This window comes from Engystomops pustulosus, chromosome 8 (genome assembly GCF_040894005.1).
Source record: "Engystomops pustulosus chromosome 8, aEngPut4.maternal, whole genome shotgun sequence".
Lineage (NCBI taxonomy): Eukaryota > Metazoa > Chordata > Amphibia > Anura > Leptodactylidae > Engystomops > Engystomops pustulosus.
Window position 1 is genome coordinate 44221984 of NC_092418.1, and position 25582 is coordinate 44247565.

At 42.5% G+C, this 25582-nt stretch overlaps 1 protein-coding gene across 3 annotated transcripts; it reads right to left on the reverse strand.

The window, feature by feature from the left end:
• Positions 1 to 493: 493 nt before the first annotated feature.
• ALG1 (ALG1 chitobiosyldiphosphodolichol beta-mannosyltransferase) lies at positions 494 to 24712 on the reverse strand. 3 transcript variants are annotated; one of them, XM_072120787.1, is made up of 14 exons: positions 24576 to 24712; positions 24345 to 24470; positions 23562 to 23639; positions 21419 to 21522; positions 17399 to 17547; positions 14656 to 14745; positions 12641 to 12751; positions 11609 to 11730; positions 11420 to 11458; positions 10853 to 10912; positions 6715 to 6825; positions 6358 to 6472; positions 4623 to 4698; positions 494 to 1317 (listed from the first exon to the last, which is right to left on the reverse strand). In XM_072120787.1, the coding sequence occupies exons 1-14, from the start codon at positions 24607 to 24609 to the stop codon at positions 1177 to 1179; spliced, it is 1356 nt and encodes a 451-aa protein (XP_071976888.1). In that variant the 5' UTR covers positions 24610 to 24712; the 3' UTR covers positions 494 to 1176. The 3 variants fall into 3 exon arrangements, with proteins under 3 accessions (XP_071976888.1, XP_071976887.1, XP_071976889.1); XM_072120786.1 differs by having other exon boundaries at positions 24345 to 24663; XM_072120788.1 differs by lacking the exons at positions 23562 to 23639; positions 24345 to 24470; positions 24576 to 24712 and having other exon boundaries at positions 17399 to 17551; positions 21419 to 21521.
• Between the last annotated feature and the right edge of the window lie 870 nt (positions 24713 to 25582).

Genomic DNA, 25582 nt, shown 5'->3' on the forward strand with positions numbered 1-25582 from the left:
GTAATACTCTGCTAATACATCAGTATTGCAGTGTGCATAGTAAGATGACGTCATAGACGCCATCTTACCGGCAGTTCTTGCAGGCAACACTGGGGTCCAGATCGTACCCCATTGATGCCACAGCAACGATCAGCGCCCCCCGAAAATAGTTTGGGGAGCCGGCGGCCGATCGTGGGGGAAAGACCCCCCAGTAGCATGTTAGATGCCGCGGTCACGCTGACCGCGGCATTCAACGGGTTAAGCTTCTGCGATCGGCGCCCAATCCGATCGCGGGTGTTACACTGGGGTGCTGGCTATATGTTACAGCCGGCATTGTTTCCCAATGCCGGTTCGTGTCTTATCCGAAGATATTAGTGCAGAAGGGTGTTCTTCACAATAGTATGTGAAGAACAATATGTGTGAAGAACACATTGCAGATGTTTAACACGGGTCATTTTTGAAGTTGCACGAATATTCCATTGAAATAAAAAATGAACAAACAGGACTGACTTCCTTATTTCTCAATAAAATGACAAATTTTATTGGTCCCCTTGAAAAATGCTCGAGTCTCCCATTGACTTCAATGGGGTTCGTTATTCGAAAAGAGCACTCGAGCATCGGGAAAAGTTCAACTCGAGTAATTTTAGTGCTCGCTCATCCCCCTTTTATGGCCTTAGACCAAAAAAAATCTTTTGGTTATGTTAAATATGTTATATTATTTGTGTTTATGAAGAAACAGCTGACTTGAGACCTAAGAGTGCACATATGTGCCTTGATTTACATGAAAGATGGAGGAAAAATTTGAAAATGGAGAGAGGGAGGAGATGGAATATGTACATGCTAAACTGCACATGTGACTGATTGTCTTGCATGCTCATGAACATTGTTGTATATCTGTTGTATTTTTGTGTATTCTCTTTCCCAATAAAAATGGTTTAAAAAAAAAAATCTGTTATTCCCTCTATAGAGTGTAGTTCATAAGGTGTTTGTTCTTTGGTCCTTTTCACAGTGATGCATTGCCACAGGTTATAAAAATATATTAGGAATCTATCGGACACCCGAAATCTGAAGACTTTCCCATCTCTCCATTCATTTGTGTTTGCTCTATTAAACCCTTTTCTTCTATATAACCAGCAAGAGGACAAGGAGGTCAATGTGACTTTAGGAAGTTTCCTCGTGTAACTCTGCTCCATATCGTCACGTCCTGTACTGCTCTCTTAATACTGGCAGGACGGTCTGGTCCCAGCTTTCATCCCATCTCATTTGCTTGGATACTTGAAGATTTCGGCGAAACTGTTTGAGCTTGCTAGAATCACTTGTAAAGTCCATAAATAACATCTGTGAACAAAGAGACGGAAAGTGGTAAGTGTACTTTCTACTGCTGCATTATTCTAGCATCTGCTCCTTGTAATAGTCATTTATACCTTTTAAGACACTCAACCAGTGAAAAATATATGGATTTACTCAAGACTAGTAAAACATCTGACAAGTAGATTAAGATCCATTAGTAAAGCACAAGGGTCACAGGCTGATGGGAAGATCGCATGCACACAGTATACACCACTTATCCTCTCCAACTCCAAGAGCCTTTCCTGCCAAGTAGCAGACACTAATAGAGCGGGGGCTGAAGTGCATGGAGTGTACAGATCACCAACTAGAAAAGCTCCAGCCTGTCCCTAAAAGATGTGCGTCACATCGGTTCTCATGGTAAGAGAGCTTAGGTCAGGAGGAGGGATGTAAAGCTCCCCTGGAGTGACTCCATTTTACCATTTGTGGGGTGCCTCAGCTTTAATAGATGGGCACAGCACTTACTATGGGGGGGAGGGGATAAGTAAATAATATAGGCCCCTTATTTCTAGCATCAGCTAAAATGTAGATTTAGACAAATGTAGGTTCCCAATTTGCTAACAAGTTATCTTTCTAGAATGACAGTGCCCTTTTCATTGATATAAAAAGTTAAAGGGGTTGTCCGGAGGTTAAAAATTGTGGGTACCTGACCATGTTTGCGCTAATATTGTAGATACAGGCGGTCCCCTACTTAAGAACACTCGACTTACATACGACCCCTAGTAACAAACGGACCTCTGGATATTGGTAATTTATTGTACTTTAGTCCTAGGCCTCAATAATCAGCTGTAACAGTTATCACAGGTGTCTGTAATGAAGCTTTAGTGTTAATCCTGATTCTTATGACAACCCAACATTTTTAACATCCAATTGTCACAGAGACAAAAAAAAGTTCTGTTTGGGATTACAATGATAAAATATACAGTTCCGACTTACATACAAATTCAACTTAAGAAGAAACCTACAGACCCTATCTTGTATGTAACCCGGGGACTGCCTGTAATCTGTTTAGAGATGGAGCTTAGTCTTCTTAACATCTGTACAAGCGCCATAGACGCTTGTACAGGCAATATTGCTACTTCTCCCCACTCCCTCAGGCCTGGCCGCGAGTTGCAGTCACTTAAAGGGGTATTCTCATTTTAGCAAATTAATTATATTGTTTGTATAATAAAAAAGTGCAGAGAGTAATCACAGTTTGTGTTATAACGAGCTGTGCACCTGTGTGACCATGGTCAGATTTCTGTCCACTGAAAGTAAACATAGAAACTTTAGAATGACAGCAAGCAGAGCTCTATAAAAATGTGAGGAATTGATACAGAAGGTATATTGGAAAATTGTTTAACTTTTTATAATACAAACAATATCATTCACTTGAAATGGGAGCACCCCCTTAGTGTCCATTGTTGCTGCGGGCCGAAATCACACTCACTGCTAGATGTTCCTCTCCTGCAGCTGAGAGGGGCCCCAGCTGTCACATCTGCTGGGATTGTACACCACAGTTTGCAGACACTTTCTCTCCAGCCTCTACCTCTGTTATCAACTGTTATTGGGCCTCCACCACAGAGAGTAAGAGAATAGAAGCAAATGTGTTTTCTATTAGTGTATCATATGTATTGGATGCATGTGTGTGCGCATGCAGTATTAGTGTGCCATATGCATGATATGTATGTGTGTACACAGTATAGTGTGATATGTATTGGAAGTAAGTGTGTGTCATAAGTATTGCATGTGTTTATGTGGGTGCAGCATAAGACCATGTATATACTGTTATATTGCATTTGCATTGTGTGAAGGCCGCAGGCACACGAACATGCGTGCATTTTGCAAGCCCTTCTGGGGGAGTGGGAATGTTAATCGGAAGCGACTGCCCGGAATGCAAAAATTAATTTATATCGTAAGCAGTAGGTTGGAGGGGATAGGGCGCTCCCCGAAAATCCTCTCTGTAAACCAGGCAGCCTAAAAAATTCTGTCATCCTCAGGATCCTGTAACGTGACAATGAGCAATACCATCTGCCCCCGGTGACTGTGCTGTGCACACTAGAGCTGGGGGATCCAGTGAGGTCAGTAATGACATTCTAAGGGTTCCTGGAGCAGGTGGGGTTCATATTCCTGCAGGGAAGTTGCCATGTGCATCCTCTCTGCATGTCTGTGTGTACAGATCACTGGTAACAGTCATATAATGGGCTGTTTCCATTTGTATAGAAAAGACAGCAGGAAACACACAATGTGCTCCCTGATAACTCCTGCCCAAATTATAGTAAAAAAAATAGGTAAAAGTAAATGGTTTGGAGCCCCGTAGCATCCACTACTGCCTGGTCATGGGGCCCATCTACTACCATTTTAAAAAGACATCTACAGTGAGATTCCCTGATGGTAGAGGATTATTACTTACCTCTACATCCCATTTCTTTTGTACCGCGTCCTTCATTTGTTATTACTTTGCAGGTCCACATTTTGTAAAAAAGAAGTTTATTACAAATTTATTCACGTATCTGGGTGCCTCAAGAGTGTGTTCTGAGAGCCGGTAATGTCAAGCCTCATGTGAGGCAGCAAGCTGGGAGCACAGGTCATGTGAATGTCTCACATGTGTCGGAGCACAGCCTAATTTGCATATCTTTGCATGCAAAGTTATAACATATGAAGCTTGATACACGAGGGGATGGGGAGGCAAGTGATAATCATCCACCATCAGGTAAAAGGAGTATTTTTAAGCTTTTTTTAAATTTTTTTGCGCTAGGTTTAAAAAAAAAAAATTAAAAAAAAGCTAACCACACACTACCCATGGTCAGGAGAGGAGCAGTTTTAAGACGAAAGCCCCATGTCTTTCAACCTACAGACAACCCCAATAATATCACCAGCGTAGTGACGTAAATCTCAGGCTACAGTAACGCACAGAAGATTAGTGGCACCATCTTCATCTGAATGGCAGTAGGTGGCAAGAACATGGATGACTAGAAGCCTCATTCATATCTATGGGACATTAGTAGAATTCTGCTGGGTGTGTAACTTTACAACCCAAACCAGGAGTGGATAGTAAAGAAAAGAGAAAAAAAAGAAACAAACAAAAAAAAAAATAGAACTGCAGTGTAAGGACCCTGACTCCCTGGATCTACAGTAATGAATGAGGATTCTGAGTAACACACCAGTAAGTGGCTGTGGCAATGAGGATGATCAACTGGAAGACCAGAAACCTCTGAGCAATGCAGAGAATGGGATTTTTTTTTTAAACATTTGGAATAACGTTTTGGTTGGTTGTGGCAGTAAGAGATATGTAAGGGAGGTGACACAATCCATACCTTTAGCTGTGCTGCCAGCTCTCTGGAATCTTCAAATATCAAACCATTTTCATTGTGTTTTACCAGTTCATGTAAGCTGTAAAGAAAATAATCACACTTATCAATGTGTCGGTCAGTGGTGCAGCAGGTATAATCTGCATTGTATGGAGATGCAAACACTGGCAGATCCTAGAAACCTGACCAAGAATCTGAATCTACACATTCACACGTACATCACTATGGTACTAGGCAACTGGCTGCAGGAGGACGGGTCCTGGAAGCTTCTCAATGGGGTAAAAATGGTTCAGGTATACGGGTAGGATTGTGGGAACCAAGACATCAAATCATCATTGTTCACCATTTACACTGATGATGATAAGGATTGGACACCCTGGTGTTCAGTGCAAACTCTGTGTTTAGTGCATTAGCCTGACCATGTACCTGGTGTTAGCATAGATGCTATGTAAGTGCACATTATGCTGGCACATTGACTCTAATTATTTATACACCTGCAATTACAAAGGTCCCCAAACCCTGGTTTTTTTGTCCAAACCAGGAGTGGAGTGTACTCTATTCCAATAAGTCCAATAAACATTTTTTTTTAAAAAAAAAGGAAGCGTGTCTGTTCATGCTGCATCCAGTCCCATCATACTAGAGGTGCTGACATGTTCATTGTGCACATCCCCGGCCTCAGCAGTCACATGCAGGTGTGAGCGCAGAGACTGGGGAATGGCTCAGTGGTCACATGCACCAGGTATGACAAAACCACACATGCTGGAGACTGGGAGCCGGTGCCAGTACGGTAGACAGCTGTTTATATAGAGAAAAGTTATGAAGACATATGCAATAGATCTGTCTGCAAATGTGACCATACAAGGCTGCAGACAGTGGTGGGCAGCAGTCCTGGTCATCTGTGTGATGGTAGCCTTGGGTGTTGTTAGTTTCTTCAATGAACACAGCACAGCCACTCGCCCTACAGTAACTTCTGTAGTAGAAGCTGCTACAGCAATAACTCAAAAAAGAAGAAGGGGCTGTGCTCTGAAGAGATCCAACAACGCAGTGCATCAGAGTGCCAAGTCCAGCTACATTCCTAGAATATATATGTATTTTTCACAGTGGTGATGCTACCTGCCACACACAGGTCCTGGACATCTGTGTGACCACAGCCGTGGGTCCCTTAGTAGCAACAGGACTGAAAAATGCATTTATATTACAGGATTGTATATAATATATATAATTATATATTATTAGAGGCTGCTACATCAATAACTAATGAGAGGTGGATAGTGCTTTTTCAATACTACAGCAGTTACTGGAGGGCTGTGCTGTGTGCAGTGAAGAGACCTCAATCACCACTGCACCAGAGCTGGAATACAAATGCATTGTTGCAATGTTGTTAGTAACAATAGGACTACTTCATTTATATTCCAGGATTGTAGCTGGACTAAGCACTCTGGTGAACTGGATTTTAGATCTCTTTATGGAGTACAGCACAGGCACTCCTCTCTATGAGTTAGTAACTGCTGAAGTATTGAAACAGAAGCTTCTACAGCAATACAAGTCATTAATGTGACCTCAAAAACCAGTGCACTTGAGCTGGAATATAAATGCATTTTTCAATGTCCTGCTGCTACTACAGGGCTGCTACATGTAGGTCTGCAGCCATGTGTGGTCAACATTTCTGATAAATTCTTTTAAAAAAATTCTGAACATGTAGGATTTTAATTTTTATTCTAAATAGCATATAAAATCTTACCATTTAAAATTTACGGCACACACAGGAAGACAACACCCGAACATATCAACCACTTTCATGGGAAGGTCCAAACCACTAGAGGACATATGAAGGCAGACTCCTAGGTCGGCTGATCCTACAGTATAAGAGAATTGGGGTAAAATATGGCTTCGGTTGTAAAAATGTATGTAGTTTCCACAGCATTATATAAATATGCACGCTGCTTTCAACATTTATCATTCTCTTTAGCCGAGTCCCAACACGGCCACGCATAGTAATGCTTTTCAGTATGAAGGCAGCATTGATTGGAACCTGTAAAACCCCTTTAAGAAATAGCTTGCACTGGTAACACAAGTGTTCTAGCTAGGTTGTCCTTACCTAGTAATACAGGATAGTCTTCGGCTTCTAACCATGGTGTGCAGATCTGTATGTTCTTCAGCTGCAGCCCTTGAATCAGCTTACAGTAATATTCCTTTAGGGGCCCCTTACCTACAGTGACACAAGCAAAATCAGAACTTCTGTTACAATATTTCCACACCCTCACACTAAGAGTAGAGTAATAACTCATAACTATGTGTAACAAGCCCCATTGGCAAGGTTGTAATAGCAAATGAGTAGGCCTTGTCTTGTCTTTCTGTGTTCATGTCACTAAGAACCATGATCAGTTCTATCTATACACATGGGGAAGAGGTGAAGAACATGAACATAATAAGTGCTGGATCCTGTAAAATCGAGTACAGGCGGTCCCCTACTTAAGAACACTCAACTTACATACGACCCCTAGTTACAAACGGACCTCTGGATATTGGTAATTTATTGTACTTTAGTCCTAGGCTACAATAATCAGCTGTAACAGTTATTAACCCCTTAATGACCGCCCTATCGGGATTCTACGGCGGTCATTAAGGGTACTTCTTCTGATGCGACGCCTTTCTACGGCGGCGCATCAGAAGAAGTTTTCGGGACACCGGGTCTCGCTGGTGCCGGTGTCGGGCTGTGATATCACAGCCCAGACCCGGCACTAACACCCGGGATCGGAAAAACTCCGATCCCGGGTGTTTAACCCCTTGCACGCCGCGGTCAAGCATGACCGCGGCGTGCAAGTGTGTCCCCCGTGGATCGGACCCCCCCGGTGTGCTTACCGGGGGATCCGATCCCTCCTGCCGCTGCCCCGGGTTCTGACGAGTGACCCGGGGCTGTCGGCTCCTCTTCTCACCGGGTCCTGCCTTCCTGGCAGGACCCGGCTGTAAGTAACTGAGCATGCGCAGCATGCTCAGTTACTTTCACTATACACTGCAATACAAGTGTATTGCAGTGTAAAGGCTTGAATAAGCGATCGGATGATCGCTTATTCAAGCCAAGAAGTAGAAAATGTAAAAAAGTTAAAAAAAAAAAATTAAATCTTTTTATAATATAAATAAATAAATAAAATAAAAGTCCCATAATCTCCCCAGTAACACATAAAATGCAAATAAAGTATATAAAACACAAAACACGTACATATTTGGTATCACCACGTCCGTATTAATCTGTACAATAAATCTAAATCAATATTGAACCCGCTCGGTGAACTACGTAAAAAAAAAACTCGAAAAACTTCCCATAATATACAATTTTTCATCAAACATCATCACAAAAAATGTTCTAAAAAGTGATCAAAAAAAGTTACGGTACCTAATATGATACGACTGAAAAGAACAACTGTTTTCGCAAAAAATAAGCCCTCAACCAGATCTGACAACAGAAAAATACAGAAGTTATGGCCCTGAAAAGTTGTCAATAGTAAAAACAATGCGATTTTCTCCAATATTGGTTTTGCTCAGGAAAATTGAGCAAAATAAGAAAAACTATATAAATGAGGTATCACCGCAATCGTAGTGAACCAGAGAATAAAGATAAAATATTATTTTTACGTTATGGTGAGCGGGGGGGGGGGGGGGGGGGCGGGGAATGCTCACAATCCAAAATAAAAATTGATGATTTTGTTTGTGTCCCCCTTGAAATAGTTAATAAAATCTCATGAATAAGCTTTAGACTCCCAAAATAAATTATTTATACATTGTATCTCATCCCATAAAAAATAAGCCCTCATATGATCGCATTACCAAAAAAAATAAAAATTTATAGGTCGTACAATGTGACAATACAAATCTGCTGTGGACGGCGCCTCCATTCATTCTATGCTCGGCCGTGCGCCCGTACAGCAGTTTACCACCACATATGGGGTATCAGTACACTCGGGAGGAATTGGGCATCAAGCGTTGCAGTGCGTTTCATCATTTAATTTATTCTGAAAATGTCAGTTTTGGCCTAAATGAATGTATTTCCAAAAAAATTCCATAGTTTCTAAATCGCAGGTCCATATTTTTGAACCCATGTGAAACACTTAAAGGGTTAATGGACTTAATAGAAGTTGTTTTACATATGTTGAGGGGTGAACTTTCTATAGTGGGGTAATTTATGAGGTTTTACTATTATTTAGGCCTCTCAAAGTCACTTGAAAGCTGAGTTGTCCCTCAAAATGTGAGTTATGGCAATTTTCATGAAAATAAGAAAAATCGCACCTAAAGTTCTGCACCTCATAACATCCTAGAAAAATGACCGGAAGCATAAAATATCATCCCAACATAAAGCAGATATTCTGTAAATGTTAATTATCAAACTTTTTGGGTAGTTTTACTTCCTGTCTGGAAACCAGAACATTTCAAACTTGGAAAATGAAGAATTTTTACAAACTTTTGCCAAATTTTCACTTTTTTTCAGAACGAAACGCAAAACTTATCACTTAAATTTTATAACTAACATGAAGTACAATGTGTCACGAGAAAACATTCTCAAAATCACCCGGATATGTTAAAGCGTTCCGAAGTTATAACCAATTATCGTGAGACATGTCAGATTTGAAAAATCGAGTCTGGTCATTGAGCTGAAAACTAGTGTCGGTGATAAGGGGTTAAAGCTGTCTGCAATGAAGCTTTATTGTTATTCCTCGTTCTTATGACAACCAAAAATTTTTAAGACCTAATTGTCACAGAGACCAAAAAAGTTCTGGCTGGGGTTACAATGATAAAATATACAGTTCTGACTTACATACAAATTCAACTTAAGAATAAACCTACAGACCCTATCTTGTAAGTAACCCGGGGACTGTCTGTAGATCAAAAATGAAAAGCAACAAAGTACAAACTTGCTGGACTAGGGCAATGATATTTACAATATAACTAGTACACTCTTGCCTAATAAAGCAACTATCATGTAATCTCAGTGTGGGCATGTAGACCCCTGTGAATAAACCTCTATAGGTCACATGGATCTGGCAATATTTACAGGCAGATTAAATTATTTGCTCATATGAACCAAAATATCTGTAGACATGGCTGTGGAGTCGGTAAACCAAACTTCCTACACAATGGGGCACATTTCCCCTGGAGTTCACAGAAAATGCATTGTTCCGACCATAATGCACTCTGCCGCAATTCCCCAAGATGGTGTGCCCGATATCCTGCATGTGTCACTCCCCCGCTCAGGTCCGACAGAGTTCGCTTTCTTTGAAGTGGTCCATGTAAGTGCTTGTGACACAATTTGAAAAGTGAAATCCCGGCAGGAACACCCCCCCTGCCCAATTTGTGTCGCATGGAAGCCAGCACAGCTGCGCCAAAAACGATCGCGTGCGCCAAAATCCAAGCACAGACACCTATTAAATACCTGTCCAAGCTCTGAATCCCCAAAAATGGCAAAGAATCCGACGAGAGTGTCTCCATAGACAGCAATGGCGGCGGTACGGTGCCACACATGTGTGGCACGATCCAGGCCCCACAACAGGTAAAAGATAGAGCATGCTCTGTCTTTTCCCGTGTGTGCGGCCGTGAGCCGCTATTTTCTATGTAGGCGTCACCTCCTCCTCTTCTCCAGCGCCTTCTCCACCGCTGTGTGAATGCACCCTGAATGTACCCTTAATCCAGTTTTCCTGATCACTCTAGTAGTTGTATTCATTGCAATAAAATTGAACAGACCAAATATAGGGAGAAAAAGGGCAACGTATGTATTATAGCATAAGAATCTACTGCAAATTATATTATATCACTATGTGATTTAACACCATATTGCTTGTTGGTAATCATGAAGAAAACCTATAGTTCTTCCTTGCAAAAATGGGAAGAAAAAAATCCAACAAAATAGCACAAATTAAACACAAAAAGATAGTGTCACAAAATATTTATTTTATTGTAATGAAATAACAAATACTGGTTAAAAAATGGCCCCACCGCAGGGGGGGACGAGACAAAGTTGTATGCCAGACAACAGATCAGGCCCCACTATACATTCAAATTGTATACTAGCCTGATCTGTAGGTTTTCTTCTAGTTGTATTCATTGTTCACCAATTGTAACAATACATTCTATATTTTTGGAGTCAGAGTTGGTCCATTTTATTACGACTCCACGCCCTGACTGTAAATGTAATAATTTACAAAGAACAGCAATAGAATTAAAGAGAAATAAAAGTGATTCTTTACCTGTTATGACACAAATCAGAGAGGGAAGTTTGGATCCATCTGTGATCAATTTATCATAATCTAAAAGGAACAAGGTACAAATCAATATATTGTTCGGTAATACATGAAGGGAGAGAAATATTTCCAGATTGTGAGTGGAAAGATGTAAAGAAAAGACAACTAGAAGTTGTTGCTTTTCTGTTTGTAAATCTACATTGTGTTACTACTGGTTTGTTGGTAATCATGAAGAAAATCATGAATAGGTTGCTATATAGCTGGGACCATTATACCAGATTTAGCTGGATACACAGGGCTGAAGTGGTACTGCAGCTCAGCTCATATTCACTTGAATAGTAGCAAAGTGCAGTTCTCTGGTATGGCCACTATATGGGGGGGCTGAGCCTTCCAAGTCCATCTTCATCCTTATACAGGTTTCAGCTGATCAGTGCAGGGTCCTGGACCTCTGCCAGCGAGATAGTGGTAACCTAATGAACTGCAAGGGGACCAGACAACTCCTCTAATCTCAAGTTACTGCCAGAAAGATAGAAACTGTCAAAAACTCATACAAAGCATCAGATACATACATACCTTGCAGTGCACTAAGCAACACACTGAAGTCTTCATCCTCTGCAGAAACAAAGAGTGCATCATGATACATGAGCTTGGTAGTTACACACATAAAAGTACAGGGGCCCTGCTGTCAATGGACTTCCAAATAAAAATCTAAAATTCTTTTATTACAGTATTGTGTTAGGAGTGGGAAAAACTACTACATACCTGTCCAGCTTGTACTACTGATGAGCAAGGCAGGTCGTCCTGCTCTGTGTGTAACAGTACCAGATGCAAGGTTTTTCTCTGTGAATGCACATTTTTCCACGTTTGTCCCTGTACAATCTGAACTTAAAGAATAACGACAAAAACTACATTATTTCAGAACAAAGGAATTGTTATAGGAGATGTTCTGGCTTTATTAAAGTAAACAGAGTATAATGATAGAGATCTGCGCTCCACCCCCTGCTCTCTTGGTAAATGGAAATGGGTGGGAACGTCGTCTCCGCCGATCCCCGACCACCAAGCTGATATTTCCAACCATCTCCTGTGTGTCAGGATGGACAAAGCACAGGGGGATCTACTGCTGGAGTCTCCATTGTAGGGAATCTTTTAAAAATAAGGTTGTACCCCATTTGTAGAGCACAGACACCAGTTTTATACAGGTGGGAAAGGCACTTATCAAGTTATGGTCCTTCCTCCCCACCCACAGGTCAGTCAGACCCCCATTTATTATGAGAACAGACTCACATGTGGACACATGAAATACTGAAAGCTACGGCCATCCTGGAAGCCTCAAAGATGAGGGACTGGTTATGCTCATCATTTCTATTAGATGGGGCACTATTCCTACTCACAGGTATAAAGATGGCAGTGGTCACCTGGTTTACCCAACTCACTGCATCTTCAGCTGCCCCTGTAAACCACTTCTGTGCGGCCGTAAGAAGCATTCAGAGAATTTATATACTGGAATCTACCATATCAATGACTGCAAAGAGGTGGAGTTAGGTAGTCACATGGGTAAACCCCCGAGCACAGAGTTCTGGAGATACCCCATAAACAGGAGGTGCTACACCTGGCACCCCACTGACTATCTGACACTAGAGCTGTAATCAAGATGGACTTGGAAAAGCCCTGTAACAATATAGAAAACTGCTACACTCATTTGTATTACGTTTTCAATGCATCTCTACATGGTTTGGGGAAAATGACAAGTCATGTCTCCTGATTTCTACGATGCAAGTATTGGTGGACACATACCTAGCTCTGAATGGAGCATAATCCACTGCAAGTTTCATGAAGAGCTGATGCTGGAGCTCCACTGGGGTCTCTTTAAATATGGATGCAGGTTTATCATACAGAGTGATGGCTCTGCAAGAGAGAAGTGGTGAATAAATGTGTAAATGTATGAGTAGTAAATGACTTCACATATCAGTTTCATATCTGACTATACACAGAAACTATCCTTTCAATAAAGAAAAAACCTCAGACTTCATCAGCCCGGCTATGGTATAGATTGGGTACCATCTCTCATTACGCCTACAAATAGATCAACACAAATCTCCTGGAAATGTGATGAAGCTGCAGTAAACTGTAATACCAAGAAAAGCCACTAATAAAAGTGCAGAGCTGTGCAGGATAATGAAGGGATTGCTCTCCACAATCTGGACAGGTGACGATAATCTAATTGGAGGGGCCAGACTGGCGGGACCACTATCAATCACTGGAAAGGACCCCACCAATTATGAGAATAGGGGTTTCATTCTCACAAATGTATCTAACTGCATTTTGTGCATGAGCCCTGCTGCTCCATTAAATACCATGGGAGCGTCAGATATTGCTAAGCACAGTGCTCCGTTATCTGGGGCACTCAAATTCACTGTGCTTGGAAGTACAGGAGAAAGCAGAGCGCTTTGCTTGGCAATTTCTGATGTTACCACACTATTTAATTGAGCAGATGGACGCATGCTGGACCTGTCACACTATTACCGAGAACAGGACCCATGTAGTTGGACCCCCACCGATCAGCTTGGAATCCCCAATCCTGTGCTTAGGGAATAATGATCAAACTTGCTACAACCCCTTCCACCTTTTTTGTTAGGCATTTCTGGAAATTGTGTGTTATTGGCCAAAGCAATTTTTACAATTTTGACACTGACAAATAAAGCCAAAATTACAGAAAAAAATAAAATAAAATAAACTATACTAAACCGCAACAAACCGTATATTTCCTGAAAGCAGACACTTAGCCAATTTTCAACATTGCATTAAAGGGAACCTACCACCACGAATCTACCTATAAAAGGTAGATCGGGTGGTAGGTGGATGTAAGGGACGTGAGGAGAGCTCTTTTTAGAGCTAATCCTCACGTCCCCGCTAACTTTTGGGAAACTTTATTAACCTAATATGTAAATTTAGTTATGCGGCTACTGGGGCGTGGAGTAGCCGACACGAGGCTACACAGCACGGCTACTCCACGCCCCAGTAGCCACATTACTCCTCCTACCCTGTTGTGTCCGGCGCGCAGCTCCTCGTAGCTGTGCGCCCTCGTCTGACAAGCCGGCTACTGCGCATGCGCAGTAGCTCCGGCCTCGGAGATGGGACTGCTCAGCCGGCGTTCTGCGCATATCGGACGAGGGCGCGCAGCTACGAGGAGCTGCGCGCCGGACACAACAGGGTAGGAGGAGTAATGTGGCTACTGGGGCGTGGAGTAGTCGCGCTGTGTAGCCTCGTGCCGGCTACTCCACGCCCCAGTAGCCGCATAACTAAATTTACATATTAGGTTAATAAAGTTTCCCAAAAGTTAGCGGGGACGTGAGGATTAGCTCTAAAAAGGGCTCTCCTCACGTCCCTTACATCCACCTACCACCCAATCTACCTTTATAGGTAGAATCATGGTGGTAGGTTCTCTTTAAAAGAGATTATGGACATCGGTGCCTTCATGCGATTCAAAGTGTAAATTTTTACTTAAAAACAAAACATAAAATTTGAATTTGACAAGAAATGTGCTGCAATCAGAAAATATTTACCATCACATCCCCTAAATGTAACAGATGAAAATGTGCAGATTTTACAGATACCTCAATCATATGTTCAAATGAATAAATCTTCATAATTTCACCAAAACGAAAATAACCAAATACTGCTTTTCAGCTAGAAATGTTAAGACAGTGGATAGGGCCTAACTTGCTTCATGGGAAACCCCCTTTAAACTACATTGTCATTTACATGATATTCTATGCATCATGTGGAAGGAAATCTAATGTATTTCTTACTTTATTCTCCAGTTATGTAGCAAGTCTTCCTTCATGGCATTTGTTACACAGAAATTAGATTTTGATAGTCGGCCAAACATTTTTTCATACCTGAAAAAAATAAAAATGAATGAACAATTGTACTATTTTGGGTTTCATATATCCTACTCATGAACTTTTATTAATCCTTACCGTGCGATAGAAAAAAACGTTTTAGATTTGTGTTCTAATAATAATTTTCTGCATTCATTGGGCAACCTAGATTATTAGTAACCTTTGTTCTCTGGGTCTAAACACACTCAAAAGCAAAACTTATAAATTTTTTCCCCCCATTTTCTTAATTTGCATAATGAAAAGAAAACACCTTTTTCATCATCGCATTTCCAAGCACCATAACTATAGACATAGAGAGTGACGGTAGAACCACCCCTTCTTTAGGCGCAGAGGATGCCACCTTGTCCTGGTCACAGGCCTAGGTAGAAAAAGATCTTTGGAGAGATCCTTGTACTGTCCGTTCAGGTATTTGTACATTGTAATGAGGTCTCCCCTCAGTCGTCTCTTTTCTAAACTGAATAATCCCAAATTTTGTAATCTGTCAGTGTATTCTAATCCCCCCATTCCCCTAATAATCCTGGTTGCTCTTCTCTGCAACTTTCCGTCTCAACCATGTCCTTTTTATACACTGGTGCCTAAAGCCGTACACAATATTCCATGTGTGGTCTGACCAGGGATTTGTATAAGGGCAAAACTATGTCTTTATCATGAGAATCTATTCCTCTCTTGATACATCCCATAATTTTATTTGCTTTAGCAGCAGCTCTGGTCACTTAAGTTAAGTTTACCATCCACCAATACCCCCCCCCCCCCCCCAAGTCCTTTTCAGCTCCAGTTTTACCAAGTAATCGACTGTTTAGAACATAATTATACTTTTTGTTTCCATGGCCCAAGTGCATAACTTTACATTTATCTATATTAAACCGCATCAGCTATTGTTTGCGCATTCCTTCAGCTTCCACAAAACCCTCTCTAATATTTAAAAAAAATTGGCCCCAATACTGACCCCTGTGGCACTCCACTGGTAACGTCAACCCAATCTGAGAATGTGCCATTAATGAGGACCCGCTGTTTTCTATCACTAAGCCGTTTAACATAATTATTTGTGTGACTGACAATTATAAGAATTTCAATTTGGGCATCTGTTTATTACATTTTTTGCTGTACGGGATAGATACTTTTATAATTTTCTGCAAAGGGAAATTGAGATGAGACCATTTGATCTCTTCTACAAATGTACTGCACTACTTGTTACTTTATACACAAATCTGTCAGATACTAATAGGCATCTATCGGGTGAGGCCTCTGGCAAGACATAATAGAAAGTTACTACAAGCAGCCTGGGGGGGGGGGGGCGGTGAGGGGTCACTGCCTCTGCACTCTTTTAGACAATGAGGGTCTGAGGGGTTATTACCCACGATCAGAGCTTGCAAGATCCAGGGTGTTCATACAGTGGCTTGGCTGTGATAACATAGCCCAACCCTGGCACCAGCAGGACACAGAGGACTGTAGAAAGTCATCGCATCAGAAAAATTACTCTGTCGGTGCAGCTGTCATTAAGGTGTTAAAGTGTGCATTTTTGTTTATACATTAAACATTAGCGATATAATCCATTCAATAAGGTTTCTGTTGCTATTAAAAAAAAAAAAAAGTTTAAAAGTTCACACCACGCTTTTGTATGCGCTAAGTGTATAACCCGGGAAATCACCTGATGTATACACTTAGCATATACACTGACTATAACTCCTGTTCTTCAAAAAATGCAGGATGGAAAGATGTAGCAAGCCTCGTCTTATCATCCTGCAGCCTCATGCTGTGTGACATATGCACTTAGCGAAGGCAAAGAACGGCTATGAGGAGCGGATGCAGCGTATTGCATCCCTCCTAACAGTCTTGCCAAGGAGGGGGGACCCGGTGATGTCACTGTCCATATTAGGACAGTTATATCATTGGCGAATAACAAATCGTTCATCTGCAGCAGCCAATCGCTGGCTGCTGCCAAAGTACACTCCTCCCCCTACATTCAGGGGGAAGAGAGGGTTCCCGGGCGACGTCTCCCACTGTAGTGGAATAAGTCTGTGCCATACGATGTAATATGTTGTATGTCGGAATCCTCATGTCCACTTGTTGGAATTCACATACAACGTATGTAAACCGAGCCTTAGTAATTTCATCAGCTTTCTGTACCAGTTATTGCGAGTCAAAAAACAGGTATAATAGAGGGATCGGCATCTATAACTCGTGGTTTTACCTACCAATAGCTGATGAAAAAAAAAAAAAAAAAAAAAACTGATGGAATAAAAGATATCCACCAAAATTGTGCATTTTATTCTTGCTGTTAAATCCAAAACAGAGAAGACAGCCCCAGAAACCAAGAAATTATGTGCACAGATAAAGCCTTAGAACAGATTCTGAGGGGGAGATGCATCCATAGTGTCTGCGAGCAGAACTATTACAGTGTTAGTAGAGACAGGACTGTGGAAAATGCATTTATAATCCAGGAATGTAGCTGGAATATGGTTGAATACTACAGCAGTCTATCAGAGCAGAAAGGAAAGGCTGAATGTCTATACAATACAGAGACTTGACAGCAGTGTGAGGATATTCCCCCAATGTACAGCTACAATCCTGGAATAAACACACATTTTTAGAAATCTTGATGCTACGAAGAACAACACAGCGCTGTTCCAGTGATATAAAATGTACAAACCATTTAGCAAGGCGTACGATTGGATGTCCAGGTCCATTGGTCAGACTCATAATAGAGTAGCCATAGTTGTGCCAGTCAATTATCAGATGACATCTTCTCAAAACACAAAAGAACCATGTGACTGCTATAGCGGGCAAACCTGGAGGATTCTACCTTAAAAGGACAAAAATTTCCAGATGTTACCAATAGAAACTGTGAAATGTAATATATCTATAGCATTAAATGATTCGGAAAATTCTACAAACATTCTCTGTGATATAGCAGACCAGCATTCAGAAATATCCCCCCTTGTTGGCAGATCATAAGATGTCTTTCCCAGCATTTCAATTATTATCATTATATGCTTGCTGTCTAAAGAAAACAGGAGTTGTTCTTGGTTTGTTCAGTTTATACTGAGAAAAACCTTGAAAGGCAATAAGAAATACCATAAAATAATAAGAGAATATAATAGAAAACTGTCATCAAATTATAGTAGAGATGCTTTAGTAATGGAAAAAAAAATAATATTGAAAAAAAATTGGCATGCCTTAAATGATCCAATTCTAGGAAATATTTTGGAAGATATAACTAAAAATATTGTTCATATAGGGTGTATTACATCCTCAGATATCTATATACACACACAATTGTTTGCCCAAGTGCCCAATTATATATAGGTGATGTTTACACAGTAAAGATCATTTTTAATCTTTACAATTTTACTGCTGCAATTAATTATTTCTGCTTTAGCTCCTATCACTCATGTTATGGTGTAAAACATGTGGGCAGGGACTCCTTAAGGAGACTTCATGATTCCTCTGTGCGCTCACAATGTGCTTAGATTATTAGGGTACAGTTTTATTTGGCTTGTGGACATTCTACTAGTGTCTGACACACAGAAAAAGAGAGAGGAGACAGATCAGAGATGACAGGATGGATATAAAACACAATAACACTCTCAGCACTGCTAACTCACCTATAACACACAGTGTTAGCTCTGCTATATGTCGCCCTCCAGATAAAGACCTCTTCTGTGTGGTTTGTAAATGAAGTCTCTTCACACTGCTGCTTGCTGGCAGAAGTGCATGTGTCTGAACTGGTCTTGTAATGCAGGGGAGATGGGCAGGAGGCAGGGAGCACTTCAATGAGCAGACATAAGAAGGTATTTATAAAAATTCAAGCATTAGTACTGATAGAAAGGTTGGAATTATGTCTGCGAAATGTTGGGTTTTTGTTAATAACAGTGAATAAGAGAATGTGTAATTTTGTTATCCGGAGTATACTTAACCCCTTTGCTTTGCAGCGTATCATTCATTTTTGATCCCCACCTTCAAACATCTATATCTTTTTTTTATTTTTCCGTACACAGAGCTATGCGAGTACTTATTTTCTGTGTAAAAAAAATGTTACTTCTCAGTGACCTATTATTCCATGGCGTGTACTGGGAAACTGTAAAAATTCCAAATGTGGTGAAATTGGCAAAAAAACATGCATGAGTGTTCCTAGTATATACTGCAATACTACTCTATTATACTACTACTACAGGTGCACCTCAAGCTACAGTTCTGGCTCCCTTCCTCTTCACATTGTACACAGCAGACTTCAGGTACAATTCATGGAGCTGCTACCTCCAGAAGTTCTCTGATGACTCTGCAATAGTCGGCATCATTACAGGCGAGAACAACAGGGAGTACAAAGAACTGATCCAGAAATTTGTGGACTGGTGCCAGCGAAACCACCTTAGGATTAAAGGGGTATTCCAGGAATCAGCATAATTCACATACAAGTGGGCACTCAAAATATAAGCTAATGTGTAATTAGTTGTTATTTAAAAATTTGCTCCCCTTAGCAGAAAATGCTGATGACATAGACTGTAATGAAGAATTAAAATGCTACTGGCCCTTTAATCAGTCCGTTAATTTCCTCCGCGCGGTCCGTTGCAGGACAGAAGATGGCCGCTGGTCACATGTCCTGCACCTGCCTGGACAGGTCATGTGATCACCACTAAGTTTGGCTGTAGTCGGTTGGTTGCAGTGCATCCAATATGGTCAGTGTTGTGGTGATGGCAGTTATACATTATTACTATGGTAACAGAGCAAGAAAACCTGTTATATCATCACTGGGAGCAGAGCATAAGTGGTAGGAGGAGTTACTGAGAACTAAAGGATCATGGAACTTGTAGTTTCCAGTGGCAGCCATCTTAGTGATAACTCCACCTACTTTAGAGAGGCCATAAATTTTGTAAATCATCAAATCAAATTATTTAAGCTCCATTTTGTGACTAATGACATTGAGTATTGTTGTATTCATTTATTTATATCATCATGGGTTTTTGTGTCAGACGTTCATATTCCCGGAATACCCCTTTAATGCTGGGAAGACCAAGGAGATGGTGGTGGACTTTCGTAAGCACAGTCCTCCTTCTCAACCGGTGGTTATCCATGGGACAGACATTGAGGCAGTGAAGTCCTGTAAGTACTTGGGTGTCCTCCTCAACAATAAACTGGAGTGGGCAGAGAACATAAACGCACTTCACAGGAGGGGTCAGAGCCGGCTACACCTGCTGAGGAGGCTGAGGGCATTCGGAGTGCGGGGGGCTCTTCTTAAGACCTTCTTCAGCTTTGTAGTGGAACCAGCCATCATCTTTGGCATAGTCTGTTGGGGAAGCAGCATCTCAGCTAGAGAGAGGAGCAGACTGGACAAACTGATTAGGAAAGCCAGTTCTGTCCTGGGGGGTCCTCTTGACACAGTGCAGGTGGTAGCTGAGAGGAGGACACTGTGTAAGTTGAAGTCTATTCTGGAGAATAGCTCCCATCCCTTGCATGAGACTGTGGTGGCATTGGGGAGCACATTCAGTGACCGACTGCTTCGCCCCAAATGTGAGAGGGAGCGTTATCGTAAGTCATTCCTCCCCGCTGCCATCAGGCTGTTCAACAAACAAGACCCAAACAGAAGTAACCTGCGCCCCCCACCTAACCAGTCCCTGCAGGTCCCATCCACAGACTAAACATCAAACTGCTGATCATTGCTTGTCTCTTTTTTGTCTTTTTATCCCCCTTTTCTTTTTGTTCATTTATCCCTAATATTATTGTTGTCATAGTTTGTGCTTCACTCTCTGTATCCTCTCTGCTGTTGTAACGCTGTGAATTTCCCCACTGTGGGACTAATAAAGGATTATTTTATCTTATATGGCATTTTCAGAAATGATTCTTGTACCACTGCTGCATAGTAACTAATCTGTGGAAAACACACAGCCTCGGGGTCTTACAAAGTCCAGAGGATGTCATGGCAACTTATCGCCACTCCGGATCAAGTCACGGGGAGCAACGATCGCAAACAACATGGTGGCGCCCACATCTTTTAAATGCCGCTGGAAGAAATCAAAAAGTTTCTCCCGTGAGCTCTCCCCATACAGCATTAACTACAGTATTAGCTTGTCAAGATTCTTAAATATACTCAGGATAACAAAATAACACACTCCAATTCACTGTTAACAAAAATACAGCATTTCACAGATATAATTCCAACCTATCAATCCTAATGTTTACAATGTGTTGCCCCTGGATACGACTGCAAATCTTCCAACTGTCTTTGAATTTTTCTTATGAATAGCTTCTCTTGTCTGCACACTGTAGGGCTCTCTGCCTCCTGTCCATCCCCCCTGTATTACAAGACCAGCTCAGACACTGGCACTTCACGTCAATGTGTTTTATATCCATCTTATCTCTGATCTGTCTCATCTCTCTTTTTTTTTTTCTATATGTCAGATACTAGAAGAATGACCAGAAGCTAAATAAAAGTGGAGATAAACCTGTACCAGTATTAGCTAGTACGGCGTGGGGCACTAGGAGGTTAAGAATCTTGTCATTATGGGAATACCCCTTTAAACATGGTAGGCAACTTAGTGATTTTTTTTTGCAGCAAAATTAGGTGCAATCTCCGAACGTACCAATTACAGATCTACAGTTTTCCCTGTAGACAGCCTGAAACTGTAAAAATGAACAGTCATTTGTAGAGCTACAGCTAAATGTAAAACTATACCTGAAGAAGGACGAAGGACGGGGGATCAATTCTCAACAGTTCCCATAACAGCTGGGCAGCCTGCACTGTAACCTTTAAGACATAGCGAAGAATTCTTGGTCCAACTAGATCAAGAGAAAAAAAATTATGTACATGTATACATACATAGACATGAAGACCTTACTAAATATAAATGACAGAACTACAAGTCAATTATACTACTGTAATGTAGTATTTTATATGTCCCCTATGATCTGTAAAGCGCCACAGAATATGATAGCGTGCTATATAAAGATTATTATTATTTTTCTTTTGCACAATTCTGTGATGTGATGTATTACTGACCAAATCACTGATGTATGAATAAGGCCCAAGGCTGCATTACTGAGACATTTTAATGAAAGCAAATCTACTTCTGATTTCCGCTAGGTGCAGAGTTTGCATTTAGTGTCTTTGATGACAACATACCGTATATACTCGAGTATAAGCCGACCCGAGTATAAGCCAAGACCCCTAATTTTACCACCAAAAAATGCATTGGTCACAGACCCAGCCAAATACATAGCCAGCCAGCCCCCTATAATATACAGCCTGCCCCCCAGTAGTATACAGCCACCCCAGCCTGCCCCCCAGTAGTATACAGCCACCCCAGCCTGCCCCCCAGTAGTATACAGCCACCCCAGCCAGCCCCCCAGTAGTATACAGCCACCCCAGCCAGCCCCCCAGTAGTATACAGCCACCCCAGCCAGCCCCCCAGTAGTATACAGCCACCCCAGCCAGCCCCCCAGTAGTATACAGCCACCCCAGCCAGCCCCCCAGTAGTATACAGCCACCCCAGCCTGCCCCCCAGTAGTATACAGCCACCCCAGCCAGCCCCCCAGTAGTATACAGCCACCCCAGCCAGCCCCCCAGTAGTATACAGCCACCCCAGCCAGCCCCCCAGTAGTATACAGCCACCCCAGCCTGCCCCCCAGTAGTATACAGCCACCCCAGCCTGCCCCCCAGTAGTATACAGCCACCCCAGCCTGCCCCCCAGTAGTATACAGCCACCCCAGCCTGCCCCCCAGTAGTATACAGCCACCCCAGCCTGCCCCCCAGTAGTATACAGCCACCCCAGCCTGCCCCCCAGTAGTATACAGCCACCCCAGCCTGCCCCCCAGTAGTATACAGCCACCCCAGCCTGCCCCCCAGTAGTATACAGCACTGCCCCCAGTAGTATACAGTCAGCCCAGAATTAAAAAAAAAAAAAAAACACCTTATTTACTCACCCTCCGGTGGCCCCGATGCGCAGCGCTGCTCCCCCGATGTCATCGCGGCTCCTCTTCTTGCTTCCGTGCCGTCTTGTGTCTTCTTTAACATCGCGTTGGGCGCCGCAACTGTTCTCTCCCGTGCGGCGCCCAGTATGACGCGCCGCTGCTGACGTCATACTAGGCGCCGCACGGGAGAAGAACAACGGCGGCGCCCAACGCGATGTTAAAGAAGACAGAAGACGGCGCGGAAGCAAGAAGAGGAGCCGGGAAGCCAGAAGAGGAGCCGCGATGATATCGGGGCCACCGGAGGGTGAGTAAATAAGGTTTTTTTTTTTTTTGGGCCATTTTTAATTATTTTTTTACAGTATTGACTTGCGTATAAGCCGAGGGGAAGTTTTTCAGCACATTTTTTGTGCTGAAAAACTCGGCTTATACACGAGTATATACAGTAATAATGGCATAGTACAGAGCACACACACCACAATGGCACCAGGGGCATCTCCATGCTGTACATTTATAGCAGTGATGGCAAACCTTTTAGACACCAAGTGCCCAAACTACGACTAAAACCCACATATTTTTCATTGTAGCTGCAAAAGGCCTTGAGTCCTGTCTGGCGAACTCTGCGCTGGGGGATGGCACCCGTGCCATAGGTTCGCCACCACTGATTTATAGCATGGGTTTTCCTGTGGGCCACACGTTTGATGGTAAGCATGCCCTTGCCAAACTGTAAAACGTGTAAAGCAGTGTAGGCAAGGATTAAAACACCGCGTCTGATAATGACTTTTTCCATTACCTTTTCCCTCCACGAGGCACAATAGCACAGAACACTTCCCCATTCTGTTCAGAGGTAGTAAAATAGTAAGAGTGAAGCCAAACACACATTTACAATAAATCTAATAGTAATCTTTTACCTTTTAGTGCCTTGAAGTCAGAAAATTCGTGAAGTTTTATTTTCGGATTGTTCAAGACATCTTTGTGAGGATCGGTTTCTTTAAAGAAGAAAACGAGATGACACATTGTTACGACCTTCCAACATGGCCGCTAATGTCTGCAATTACCTCAGTGATGGGAGAATAGGACCGCCACAGGACGGATGGCATCATTCACAAGGATTAACCCTGTACGGGGACACAAGCAAGTCCTGTGGGTCCCAATTATAAACCACAGGCACGACATGTGTCATCACAAGGCACAGTGTTCTATCCTCACAATACAACTCTGGGACGGGAAAGGTTTGGTTACTTTCGAGGATTCAGCATGACTCATAACATGGCAGAGTGACCCAGTCCTCATACACAATGAAACAGAAGCTACAGAACTAACCGGAAAGGCTGAAACTTGTGTTACATTCACGCTTCTCTCCTACAGGCTTCATCGATTTGTTGCATTTTAAGCAACAAAATCTGTGCAAAAAAAATCTGCATGGATTCCACAACACAATAAAACATTTCTATGGCAAAGATTCCCACAGGTGGTGGATACGATTACTGTCATGTGACTGTACTAGTGTTAGGTGCGATGGACACACATATACCCAGGTTCACAATTGGGGTATATTCCGCTACCTGTGCATATAAACTTTTACAGAACTGCACCAAAAGCCGCGTGATACCTGGGTGACTGCTCCCTATTAGACATAATGGGGACGTTCACAATACAGAAGAAGCTGTCAGCAGTGCACGGGTCTTTCTTACCACGGAAGCCGGCGAGGGTCACACTGTAGCCGTTCCTAACCAGTGACAGGGCGTGATACGTCATTCGCGGGCTGCGGCCCAGGTCTCCCAGCACCAGCACACACACATGTGACGGCCGCCCGGGGACTATGAAGACAGAAATACATAATAACGCAAGTAGCAGCGTTACCGCACACAGAAGCCATGTGTGCCCAGCGCCAGACAGCAGCAGCGCTGCGGAGACACACGCACAGGCGGCCAGGAGCGGCGCCATCACTGCCGCCATGTCCCGTACACGGAACACACGGGAGGCGACATAGCGCGGAGCCACGCCCCCGCCCCAGCTGATTGGCTCCTCCAAGTCTGATCACTTGCTATGGAGACGCGTCCTGCGGATGTAGGGGTCTGTCTGTACACGGGCACAACAATATATGTAACTATAATGATACACAGCATTATAATATACGGATCAACATTTCATTATTACGAAATGTGAAATATAAGCTCCACCCCTTAACTGTCCCATCCCAAAAATCAGTGTAAGAAAGAAACTTTGCTAAGAAGATTTTTATTCCTCCCTGAGGGCAAGTCAGACGGCTGTGCCCATAGCGTTCACAAAAACACATCTCAGTCCTTGTTGTCCGTATTGTATGCGCATCATTTTTTATTCACTTCCACGTAGCATCCTTTTATACATTTTTTAAATATCTGCAAAAAAAATTAAATGGGAAAAGACCTGGTTACCCAGCACCATCTCAGCTCATAATGAAAAAACTAATGTGTGAATGAGCCTATAGAGAGAGAGGAGAATCCTCTACCCATCTGTAGTGGAAAACTGACACACTGTGCAGATTATGGGTTTATTCACTCAATTTGCGGCCTTTGAGGTCTATAACACCCGGTCAAGATGTGGTGAGCACACTCCCGTCTGTCTTACTGTGGAGAGGGGAAGGGTGAGGAGCAATCACCCCTCCTCCTCCTTCCAGCTTTGTGCTATGCCCAGGTTTCAGCCTGGGACCACGGGCGCCTGAATGTGGCTTATGTCAAATACAATGCCAAAATATATACGGTCTTAGGCTACATTCACACTAACGTATGGCGGATGTATATACGGCCGATATACGTCCTCCATAGACGGCAATGGGCGCACGGCACCGTACCGCTCCGTACCCGGGAAAAAGATAGGACCTGTCCTATCTTTACCTGTAGTACGGCGCCGTGCGCCATAACTTCCTATGGAGAGGGGCAGGGGTGAGCTG

Excerpts from the sequence above, each read along its gene's own strand:
- ALG1 (XM_072120786.1), bottom strand. The coding sequence starts at position 24,609 with ATGGCGGCAGTGATGGCGCCGCTCCTGGCCGCCTGTGCGTGTGTCTCC. Across the intron at positions 6,826-10,852 it reads TCTGATTTGTGTCATAACAG|GTAAGGGGCCCCTAAAGGAA; the intron begins GTAAAGAATCAC and ends GTGTCACTGTAG. Across the intron at positions 1,318-4,622 it reads AGCTGGCAGCACAGCTAAAG|ATGTTATTTATGGACTTTAC; the intron begins GTATGGATTGTG and ends CTTTGTTCACAG.